Raw genomic sequence first — 11,626 nt, forward strand, 5'->3', positions numbered from 1 at the left:
AGACTGCAACACTTTTGACCCAGCAAATTACGTCCACACGTATTGGCCATGTTGGGGTATCATCTAACAAACCGAACACTCAGTTGTTTTGTGGTTTGTGTCAACTTTACAAGTTTTTGGCCAACAATTTGATTTGCTTCCCCTTTACCCGTTAACGTTTCTCCATTTTCTTTTAGCCAACTTGCGTGGGAAATGCCGTCGATCGGTCACGATCAACAATCAACAATCAGCGATCAGCGATCAACGAACTGCGATCTGTGATCTGTGATCAAAGAGCCAAGACACAAACCAATTGAAAGTACATGCAAATGCAAAGCTGATGTTTATCGTATTGTTTGTTTGGCTTTTCCTGCCATTTTCTTCTGGCCTTTCAAGTGATTTGCCACTTGACAAATGAGCTGACTGCCACATGTGCAATTTAATAGACGACTCCTCTGCCACAACAACAAACAACAACAATTTGTGAGGCCAATTTTCATTCAACTTGGTAAAAACAATAGACTATAGATACGAGCAGAGACTACTTATATAGAGCTTCTCCCCTTGTCTAGCCTGACAATTTGTGCATTGATTTGGAAAATGGCTGTGCACAACAAATGACCAAGAAATAGAGCGCACATACATATGTATACATATGAAAATGACATGGAAAAACTTTTGAAACTCAATGCTCCAAAGAGAAAATTGTAGCGCAAAAATAAACACAAAGGAAAATTGCACTGAAATTGGTGCTATCAACAAAAGCAACTTGCAGAGCAAAACGAAGCATAAGAACAGAGAGCATAGCCCAAAAAAATTTTAATAAAAAAGTGATAACACAACTAGAAAATATCCTATACTTTAGTGTCTCTAGCTACAAATGTACTGAGAAAGTTTATAAATTGATTGACCTTAAGTTAAGCGCACTTGCAGGTCGAATTTTCCAAAACGCCTGTACTATGCTCAGTCAGTCAGTCAGTTGGACAAACAAATTTATAAATATTGATATGACTTTATGATTTATCAAGCAATTCTGATAAAATTTTAGAAATAAACAGCTAGTACATAAATAAATAGATATAGATATTAGTATTAAAATTTAAATCAAAGCTATTCCTATAGTAAACTGCTTCACAAATTGGAAAATGCTAACTGTTTCCATTGGTGTAGGTAAATATTCCATATCAGTTTCACTGCTCATATTATTTGTGACTTATTCAATGCTTACAGGGTATTCAAAATAGAATTTGTTACCCTATAACCTGACCTTCATTGCTGTTTGCTACTAACATTTAAAATTTGTTTGTGCACTCATTTTTTTGTTGCTTGTTGTTGTTGTTTTTATTCGATTTCAACAGAAAACGTGCCAAGTTTTTGGCGCAAGATATTTTTGTTAAAGCTGTTGGCACGTTCAACAAATTTAATACAGTTCAACAAAACGAGGCATGAATAGACAGAGATGACTTTTATCACCCTACCACTCCCCCCTCCCCAACTTCCCCTCAATCAGCGATTGCTCGTCACAGCTGTAAAGTGACTTTCTGTTATCAACACAGCTGCCTGATAACAGAAGAAATCTGGAGACGGTTGAAAGGCAGAGAGGGGGAGAATAAAAGAGAGGCAGAGACAGAGAAAGAGACGAATAGAGAGAGATAGAGATAGAGGTCATGGGGATAAGCTCAGCTGATAGAATGCTTAATACAATTTTCATTTAGTTGAGTTTGAGAAATTGAAAGCGAAACATTTCAGCTTGAAAATGTTTGGCTTATTGCAAATGCTGCTCTTTGTGCTGTGGCTAATTGGTTTGAGCCAAGGGCGTTCCGCAGTTAGTAGAGATTGGCATGAGGTAAGCGATAAAGAGTTAACTAAATACATATCTCTTTACATATATGATTTTATTGACAGACACCAGAGCCGGATCCCACAATATTTGAGAATAAATCGCCCTTTAACTTGGAACTGCAACTCAATGATTTGGACTCCAAATGATTTGCATACTTTAATCATTTTTAATATGTACCTAAGTTCAAAACTTTGTATGACTGTGTTTAATCTATAGCTATGACCTAATTACAATAATGTTGTTGATTAAATAAAATATATTATTATATTGTTAACTTGCTTAAATTTCAGTCTAAAATCGAAATGTGTACGTAGCACCTGCACCCCAATTGGGTCGGGTGGTGCCAAAGGGTCCGCCAAAGTGCTGTGCGTACTGTCCCGTGGCATCCAAGGAGTGGCGACCATTGTTACTCTGCCATACGGGTACACGTCCATTGACACTCAAGTCCAAGCCTTGTCCTGAACCGCCTCCTCCCTGGACTTTCCATTGCCGACGCACACGATGCAGCTCCTCTTGACTGGGCGCCCAATCTAAATCCTCTGGTAGCTGAATAGTTGACAGACATAAGGATTTACACTGCTTAACAAACTTCAAGCACTATATTTACCAATTGTATTTCCGGCTCATAGTAGCTCGACAACTCATCAACTTTCAGCCAAGGATTGGGATAGGACAAAACGCAGGCAGCTAGACCTAAAAACATTAAACTAAAGCAAACTTTCATTTTGCGTTTAAGCGTTTAACTTTGTTAATTAACTTTTTGTGACTGATGTGCAGCTCGTAATGTTTGCATTTAATATTTATAAGGTTTGCCCTATTTATCTGCAATTTAATTACCAGTCAGTTTCGTCTCAGGGGATCCCATTGTAGAGGTTTTTTGTGGTTCACAAGTAGATCCCCGTCTTATATGCACATAATAGGGTGACTGATCTTTTGGCAAATATGTCTGATAAGAAATTGTGAGTCCCCCAATATATGATACAGCTTGAAAGAGCTCTTATAATGCTCTTCTCTAGATAAAGAGAATATATCTATTTTTTTTTAATTATCTAGAAAATTATAATACGTTCAGAATTAGATTATCCTATCCGAATTTTTTATGTTCCTTCAAAAGCAGGAAAATATTTAGTATTGGCTTTATAAAAAAAAAACACTCTATTCGATCAACTTAAAAAATAACTCTAATTCATGTCAATTGCTTCACTTCTCGAAATAAAATTCTTTTTAAAAGAATACTATGCATAATTACCAATATTCTTCATAAGCTATATAGGTCTTCGGACGTCCTCAGCTATTTTTTTTTGCTGAAAATTCTTGTCAATTAATGATATGAAACAGAATTTGAAATCAAACATTATTTCCGTTCTGAAATGAATCATATTTTATCAATTTGAATTGGCAACGCCTACAATTCAGGCAGAAAATTTAAATCTTCGCTTTCATTAGCTCTACACATAATAACTAATTTGTTAAACAAGCATTTATTAATTAACATTTGGAGGCTTGTCAACCACATGATGGATTTTCATTGAAGACTCTCTTGACAGTTTACGCAATAAATCCAATAAACAGCAAAAAATTAACAGACATTTATGTTGCGGCTGGTTTCATTAAGCGAAGACATGTGCGCTTAATTTGTTATTACCAGCCAGAATTAGCCAAAGCGAAACAGTCATAAAATCCATGTACAATTAGCCAAAATGCAAGCTCATCTTAACAAACGGATTTTGATAGCCGTGACATTAGAGTCGGTCCCAAAAGTTCCGGGGTAGATGAACGTGGGATATCAACCGGGGCTCATATAGATATATCTGATAAGATATGATGTATGTAATTGTTCAGATCGTTGGTTGATAACTCATTTTGAATGCAATTTCATAAATATTATTCTTTATTTAAAAACATTAATTTAAGCAGGTTTTTTAAGTTTGATTCCTAAAATCTAAATCTGTAGACACCGCCATATCCGTATGAAGGCTCAGAATTGCCATAGGGTCCACCAAAATGCTGTCCATAATGACCGGCCACATCGAACTCGTGACGTTTGTTGTCGCTGGTCCAAACAGGAATTTGTCCCTGGACTCCAAAGTCTCGGCCACTCTTGTCGCTATTGTAGCCACCTTCCAGTTGGAAGCGCTGTTGCTCCTCCGGATAAGGACTGGGATAGGCCAGCACGGAGCCGATAAGGCAGCAGACCAAGGCAACGATTGTAAACTGCATGTTGTATAGGTAGGTAAGTGTATCTGGAGCTTAAGCTGATTCTCTAGATTGACTGATGAATTCAGAGAGCCTGTCCACAGCATTTATAGTCGAGCACCAACGTGTGGGCCACAAAAAATCCCCAAACTGTGCCCAGACTTATCTGTGAAGTGCATCCCCTGGGTGATTTCTTTAGTTTGTTATCTCAAGTCACAGCTGTTGCCCTTGTTTGGCTTCTATTAAAAAAATATTTTTCCTTCACTTGACAATTGCAATTTGGCAGTTTGAAGTTTGCCATTCTCGCATTTATTCTAATGTTTGAAAATAAAAATGCTTGGTAAAATGTTATTGACCAAGAGGAAAAAGAATTGTTTGCGTAATTCAGCTTAAAGTTGTCACAGATTCAGATTTTTTATCTGTCAAAGAATTTCAATCACATATAAACAAATAACGTATACAAACACTTGTCATTTGACAAATGTAACAAGAACTGGTTGTTTATCAAATACCCTGTATTTCTAGATTGACTGGAAAAGATACAAAAATTTTATTATAGTACAAGCTGAAATTTAAATACCAAATATATTTATGTATATATTATAATCGTAAGTATAATTTTAAATTACTCGAAAATTATCAATAAAAAAATATATTAAGGGAAAATCTGTATTTTGAGCACTTTAATTTGCCATTTTGAGCATTTTTTGAATTCCATTGGAATAAAATAATATGACTACAGGGCATCTTTGTGTGGAGCACACTCATATGGACCATTTACTTGTTTCATTTTCCATTTATTGATTTACGAGCATTTATAGCTTCTGCGAAAACATTTTCATCATTTCGTGTTGATTTCAATATTTGTGCTCTTTTTTTTATTTTGCCTCTGGCGGTTATCAGCAGTTGATAAAGCTGAAGCATGAATAAAATATTAAATTAAATAAATATTGTGAGTTTTGTTATTAATGCGAGTAAACAACAGTCGAACAACAGATATCAGTCGAAACACAACAGACAGACAGAGAAAGAAAAAGAGAGAGTGAAAATGCGGTTGCAATTCGTGTGTTTTAATATTATGGCCCTGTTATTGGCTCTGTTCTGCTGGGTAAGTGGGCAAGATGAGGGGTGGGGGATGCCAGACGATATTACATACACATTGTTGTTATGACTGTTTAACTCTCTTACAGGTGCAACAAGGTGCAGCCCAGTTTGATGACACAGTCGTCATTTCAGATTGCTCAAAAACTAAGCAACGATTTCCTGTCTGGGATGATGCACAAGGCGAGTGGACTCTCCAGGATAATTAATCTTTGAATGAAATCTGTTTCCATATTCCTCATAATGTCTTGCAATAAATACGGCAACAGATTTGTTGTTAATGTTGTCTGAATCTTAGATTGCAATCTACTTATTTATTACCCCAGGTATTTCAGAAAGAAACAAACTGAATAACAAAGTAAAGTAATATATTATAATTTAAAAAAAGATTTAAAAAATTTCGAAATTTCTAACTCGATGCATTTTTTGTGTCAATTGATCGACAAATCGTTGCTTTTTTATTAGATTTTAACACTTTGATTTTAAAGAATTTGCTGCATCATTTTCAGAAGGAAACAAACTGAATTGTAAAGTAAATAAATCTATTATAATTAAAAGAAAAAGATTTAAAAAAAACTCGAAATTCGTAGCTTAATGTATTTTTTGTCAATTGATCGACAAATCGTTGCTTTTTTATTAGATTTGAACACTTTGATTTTAAAGAATTTGCTGCATAATTTTAGGCATATTTACAAACACATCAAAAGCACGCAATAATATTCTTGACTATTTTTATTAAAATTTAGTAGCAGATTTATTTGGTTTACCTAATTTTAATTTTCAATCTACAAATTTATTATATATTTTATTTAAGTATATACATCTTTTTTTGTATTTCTTTTAGCTAGTTATGTTTTTATTTTTCATTTACTTCTATTGATTTTTTTCTTCTTTTTTTCTATGACTAGCACTGTGCCTCATGACATGTCAAAAATCAATTGCACACAGTTCAATGCACCTCGACGAGGAGTGCGTGTCGGCTCATGATAATTGCGGCTATTACATGAGGCGGTAACGGGAACTATGTGTACTCAAAGCACACAACTTTGTAGAGGTGGATACGAAACAATACAAAAATACTAACAAAACTGTTACAGATTAGTTGATAGACCATGCGATAACCTACAGCTAGTATTATTTACCAGTGATAAAATGAAAGTGGATGAATAAGCTAAATTGTTAGATAAGGATTAGGCAATTTTAATATAATAACTTCTTATGAATCATCTGAATTGATAGATAAGGATTAGGTAATTTAAATATAATAACTCCTTATGAATTATCTGGATTGATAACGATTAGGCAATTTTAGTTTAATAACTCTGAAAATAAGTATATAAAATCCTTACTTTATTGTAGATATTTTATGTAAATTGATTTATTATTAATATATATATATTAATAACGTTTATGAAATAATATTGCACTTGAAATGAATTAATTAAATAAAGTATATTTATTTATAAGAACTTCTATTCAGATTTACTCACTTCTATTATCTATAATATTAATATTTTCATTAGAATATGACAGAAATAATATACTTCCTATTACAAACCCCATTACAGGGTATTTCAAACGACAACACTTAATAAAATGAAAATGAAGCTTTAGCGAAATTGGTGTCTCCTCACCCGACAGTGCCACAAAATGGCAATCCTTGTGACTCGTAGCAAATAAAGCAGCCATCAATGCGGCAATTAATGGTTCCAGTTACCGGCTGAGATTGGGGCATGGAAATCAGCAGGGTCTCTTTTTGGGGTAGTGCCACTTTTTGACACGCTTCCAAGTGCTTCTCCTAAGCGCTATCAATTCGATTTGGGCGAGGCACGCAAAGAGGCGTTACCACAGACGCTTGCTGAAGTAAAGGCAAGGGGAAACATGAAAAACAGGGGGAAAGCGAGTCACAAACTATGCGCAAACTTTGCCGCATTGTGGTGCAGTGCATCATTGTGGCAATTTCGACCAAAATCGAAACGTGTCCTAACTCCTGCGGCCTAATTGCGTTAATTTTACTTGGATTACAATTCACATTGTCGAATTGTTTTTGCCAGCGGCCACGCCCCATTGCCGCTTCGCCCCTTGCCATTGTAGGAAGGAAGTTTGCATGTTTGGCGGCACTTTTGATGCCTGGGGCGCACTCCTAGCACTCCTGGCACTCCTGGCACCGCTGGTGCATGTCGACGACATAATTGTTTGCCTTACAATTTATACAAATTATCCCGAGCAGCGCCGTCGCCTTAAAGTTCCCGCTGTGACAAGTGCAACAACCCCCGAGACGAGGGTTGGCATATACCCCCCAAACCCTATTCCCCACCCTGCATTCCAACACAAGAGCGGTTCATTGACATACACCAAGTGGAAACTCGAATTGTAATCTTACACTGCAGCAAACAAATTAAAAATGATCTCTTTAGGCGGACAGTGTATTGTTGCCCAGGGTTACTCCGTCTCCAGCCTCGACTTGATGCTTCACAAACACTTCCAACATGTCGTCCTGCTCGAGTAATAACGAATCGGCAGTCTCCGTATCATCGATCTTATCTCCATCGAATGACATAAACGTCAACTCCTTGCACAAGCCCATCTGGGAGCAATACGCATCCCTCAGCTTGACCAGCGGCATTGTGCGCCTAATGCGAAATGGCACCACTCCCCGACCCACCGATTGCACCTTCAGGGTGATATGTGGCGAAACTTGCACCTCTTCAGTTTCTGACATTCTGACAACAATTGTAAGTATCGGACAATGTTAAATTTAGAACGAAATTGTATTTAGAATTAAGAGTTGCTTGTGATTTCGTCTTCAAATAGGAGCAAACTCCACGTGGCCTACTTTTGTTAGCCAGCAAAAACATGTTTGTCTTTAGGAAGCCACATCATCAACAGAGCGTCGGGAACTTGGTAGTAAATAAGTTCTATTGAGCAGTCTGATAAGATATCGTCCACTTTAGCCGTACACTGATAAAAAAAAATGTTATAAAATCAAGATTTTGGTCTCAGAACTAAGATTTTTGGTCTAAAAAATGCGTCGAGAACATAAAATTCTTTAATTAAGAGAACACATCTTGATTTTAAGAACATTTAAATTAAGACCAATTTCTTATTTTAAGAATAAATGTTCTTAATATTAAAATTAAAAAATAAAAAATAAAAATAATTTTTTATATTTATAATTTGTTTTTAATTTTGATTTATTTATATTTTATTCTGTTAATTTAATAAATGTTATTTTAATTTTTACGAGTGGGATTCGAACCGCCGACTACAGCTTCACACAACTGAAGCGGCTTCTCTAACCAGATACGAAATAATACCTAGTTAAAAATTTAAGATTTTTATACTTATATTAAGATTTTAAGGTTTTTTAGATAAATATTCTTAGTTTTAGTAATTTGGTCTTAAAATAATCTTATTTTAAGAACAACATATTTAAGATGAATGTTCTTGATTTTAGTAGATGTTTTTTTTTCAGTGCAGCAGATACTCCCGACATGGGTTACCTATCTAAAATAAAGTCTCAGTGGTTACCGTGGTTAAAATAACGCAAAAGATAATGAAACGAATTAAGTAAATATGTTACAGTCTAACATTTCTATAACTAAAGTAAACTTCAACTTGTAAAACACACTATCCACATAGAGAGTTTCTACTGTACCTAAGTACATAATGTATAAAACTAATTGAATTTAGCTGTAATTTGCAAACAAAATTATCAGATAGTGAAAACAAACATATAAAACTAGATTCTCATGCTTAGATTAAAGGGAATATTTTAAAGCAATCTTTTAAAAAGTTAAGTACGTTAACGGTTTATATAGTAAATAAGCAAACCCCATTAAAAGTGAAATAAAATTACCATTCAGCGGAGTACAACGAGTATCTATAAAATTAAATGAAAAAGTACCAAAACTAATTTAAAGACTTGTAGTTTTAAAACAAGTTTTAAGTTATATTTCAAATTAAATATTAAATGATACATGACAAAAGAACAGTTCATGAGATCATAATACGCGTTAGCAAATCGGAAATGAATTTACAGCACGCGTAGAATACGTATTTATGTATGTGTGTCACGCATTTGGAATTCTATTTGCGCCTCACTGTGCCTCTATCAATTTAATTATTTATTTATAATTTCTAGTGATATGTACTATATACAATTTTACCTATAACAACTCGGACAATCCTCAGTTGTTTTTCGGCTGGCACGAAGAGCAGTTGGGCAGCATACTCGATGAGCTTGGGGAGCTAATTAAAAGTTTAGTCATTAGACTGATAAATAATCATAAAATTGCAGTTTGGCAATATGAAGTGCCTGGCGATATTCGGAGTGATTGTGGCGGTATTTGCTGCCTTTGTTGGATACGGTTATCTGGTTTTCACGGATCTGACACGTCCGCTGCCAAAGCCCGAGCTCAAAGACAACACATATTGGGGACCCGGGGATGGAAAGAATTATGTAGCCGATGAGAAAATCTATGATTTCAAACTGAATGTACCCAAGGCAGAAATTGATGATTTGCGTCAGCAATTGAACCGCACATTGAAACTAACCGAACCGCTCGATGGCATCGCCTTTCAATATGGCTTCAATAGCTATGCCCTGGAGCAATTTGTGCAATACTGGCGTGAAAAGTATCTGACCAAGTGGGATGAGCGTCAGGCGTATTTCAACTCCTTGAAGCAGTACACCACCGAAATTCAAGGGTGAGCACATAATAATGTAAACTAAATATCACACGAGCTAATTTTGACTTCTTTCTGTAGCTTGAAGATTCATTATATACACGAGCGTGTGTCCAAGGAGGTGGCTGCCAAGAAGAAGGTCTATCCACTGCTGCTGCTCCATGGCTGGCCAGGCTCAGTGCGTGAGTTCTACGATTTCATTCCCATGTTGCGCAATGATCAAAACATCACTGATTATGCCTTTGAGGTGGTTGCACCCTCGCTTGTGGGCTTCGGTTGGTCTGATGTAAGTTTCTATAAGTGAATATTTGATTGATGTTGATTGAATGACATCTGGTTTGTTTACCTAGGCTGCCACTAAGCCTGGTTTCGATGCAGCCGAAATGGCCACCGTGATGCGTAATCTAATGTTAAGATTGGGACACAAGCAGTTCCTCATCCAGGGCGGCGATTGGGGCAGCATTATTGGCAGCAACCTGGCCACTCTATATCCGCAGAACTCGTTGGGTTATCACTCCAATATGTGTGTTTTGAGTACACCATTGGCCATCCTCAAGAGCATTTATACCCACTATTATCCGGAGAAGGTGCTCTTCTCGCGCATGTTCTACAATCACCATGTGCCCATCTGGGAGAAATATATGAGACTGATTGAGGAGAGCGGATACTTTCACATACAGGCCACCAAGCCGGACACCATTGGTGCCGCTCTCGACTCCAATCCCGTCGGCCTTGCAGCCTACATACTGGAAAAGTTCCAGACTTGCACTGGACCCGCTCTGGCGCAGGACTTTGGCGCAATGGTCACCGTCTATGGCCTGGAGGCTGTTCTCGACAACCTGATGGTCTACTATCTGAATAATGCAGCTACCACGTCTGGACGTCTGTATGCTGAGACTTCGCGCAAAGCCTATCGTGATCTTCAGCTGGAACGCGTACAGACTTCCGTTCCCATGGGCTGTGTTCGATTCGCTCATGATCTGCCGCCAGCTACGGACTGGGCACTGCGTGACAAGTTTACCAATATGAAGCACAGCATGTATTTCCAACAGGGTGGACACTTTGCCGCCTTCGAAATGCCAGCCATGTTGTACAATGATTTCACGACATTCGTTGAAAAGATCGGACTTGAAAATGAATAAAATTTAAAATGATGAAAGCAAAATATGTGCTTTTCTTACAAAATTAATTACAAAACGATGCATACTAATTATTTTGTACATATTTATTAGTATTTTAACCGCTTTGTTTGCATTAAAAAGATAAGAATAGAAATTCAAATTATTTTGGCTATTTATTAACAAAACAAACATAAAGCAATCTTAAAACACGACTACACTTTGAAGTTTGTACTTGAATCTCGCGCCATTCAGCTTATCAACACATTGCACATTTACAACACTGACATTGCGCGGCCTATGAAATCTGCGTTGTCAATTTTTATCAGTCATCGCTTTAGTATTCGCCTGATAAGACAAATCTACCTATATTTTTGTTGAGTTGATAACATAATACATTACTATGTATGTATTTCATAGTTTGTACATATTTCTGCACAGCAATTTGAAGTTCAATTCAATTGCTCTGCTGCTGTGTCATGCTCGCAATGCGAGAATATACATACATTTACTATCAGAGATGAGAGTTTCGATTAAACTTATTGCATCTACTTGTGTAATTGGTAAACAAAATATGCCTTTATATATATTTAAAATGTGTTTTATTCAGATAATTAATTACATGTTTTATTTTTTATTTTTGACTATATTTTTTATGATTATAGTAAAAGCTTCGACACACGACATAGTCGCGTGCAAA

At 36.2% G+C, this 11,626-nt stretch overlaps 4 protein-coding genes and 1 long non-coding RNA gene across 5 annotated transcripts; 2 read left to right on the forward strand and 3 right to left on the reverse strand.

The window, feature by feature from the left end:
• Positions 1–320, forward strand: LOC117784938. The gene is made up of 2 exons (XR_004617460.1): positions 1–93; positions 177–320. It is a non-coding gene; the product is annotated as an uncharacterized LOC117784938 (long non-coding RNA).
• A 1,645-nt stretch (positions 321–1,965) lies between these two features.
• LOC117783991 (diptericin A) lies at positions 1,966–2,586 on the reverse strand. Its single transcript, XM_034621578.1, has 2 exons — positions 2,430–2,586; positions 1,966–2,368 (listed from the first exon to the last, which is right to left on the reverse strand). The coding sequence occupies exons 1-2, from the start codon at positions 2,544–2,546 to the stop codon at positions 2,114–2,116; spliced, it is 372 nt and encodes a 123-aa protein (XP_034477469.1). The 5' UTR covers positions 2,547–2,586; the 3' UTR covers positions 1,966–2,113.
• A 1,104-nt stretch (positions 2,587–3,690) lies between these two features.
• On the reverse strand, positions 3,691–4,086 carry LOC117784106 (diptericin A). The gene has a single exon (XM_034621730.1). It carries the CDS (start codon positions 4,040–4,042, stop codon positions 3,758–3,760), a length of 285 nt encoding a protein of 94 aa, XP_034477621.1. The 5' UTR covers positions 4,043–4,086; the 3' UTR covers positions 3,691–3,757.
• A 3,373-nt stretch (positions 4,087–7,459) lies between these two features.
• On the reverse strand, positions 7,460–7,856 carry LOC117784252 (small ubiquitin-related modifier 2-A-like). Its single transcript, XM_034621941.1, has one exon. The coding sequence runs from the start codon at positions 7,839–7,841 to the stop codon at positions 7,533–7,535; it is 309 nt and encodes a 102-aa protein (XP_034477832.1). The 5' UTR covers positions 7,842–7,856; the 3' UTR covers positions 7,460–7,532.
• A 1,456-nt stretch (positions 7,857–9,312) lies between these two features.
• LOC117785520 (juvenile hormone epoxide hydrolase 1) lies at positions 9,313–10,997 on the forward strand. Its single transcript, XM_034623592.1, has 3 exons — positions 9,313–9,829; positions 9,890–10,094; positions 10,159–10,997. The coding sequence occupies exons 1-3, from the start codon at positions 9,429–9,431 to the stop codon at positions 10,948–10,950; spliced, it is 1,398 nt and encodes a 465-aa protein (XP_034479483.1). The 5' UTR covers positions 9,313–9,428; the 3' UTR covers positions 10,951–10,997.
• Positions 10,998–11,626: the final 629 nt, after the last annotated feature.

This window comes from Drosophila innubila (assembly GCF_004354385.1).
Source record: "Drosophila innubila isolate TH190305 chromosome 2R unlocalized genomic scaffold, UK_Dinn_1.0 1_C_2R, whole genome shotgun sequence".
Classification (NCBI taxonomy): Eukaryota; Metazoa; Arthropoda; class Insecta; order Diptera; family Drosophilidae; genus Drosophila; species Drosophila innubila.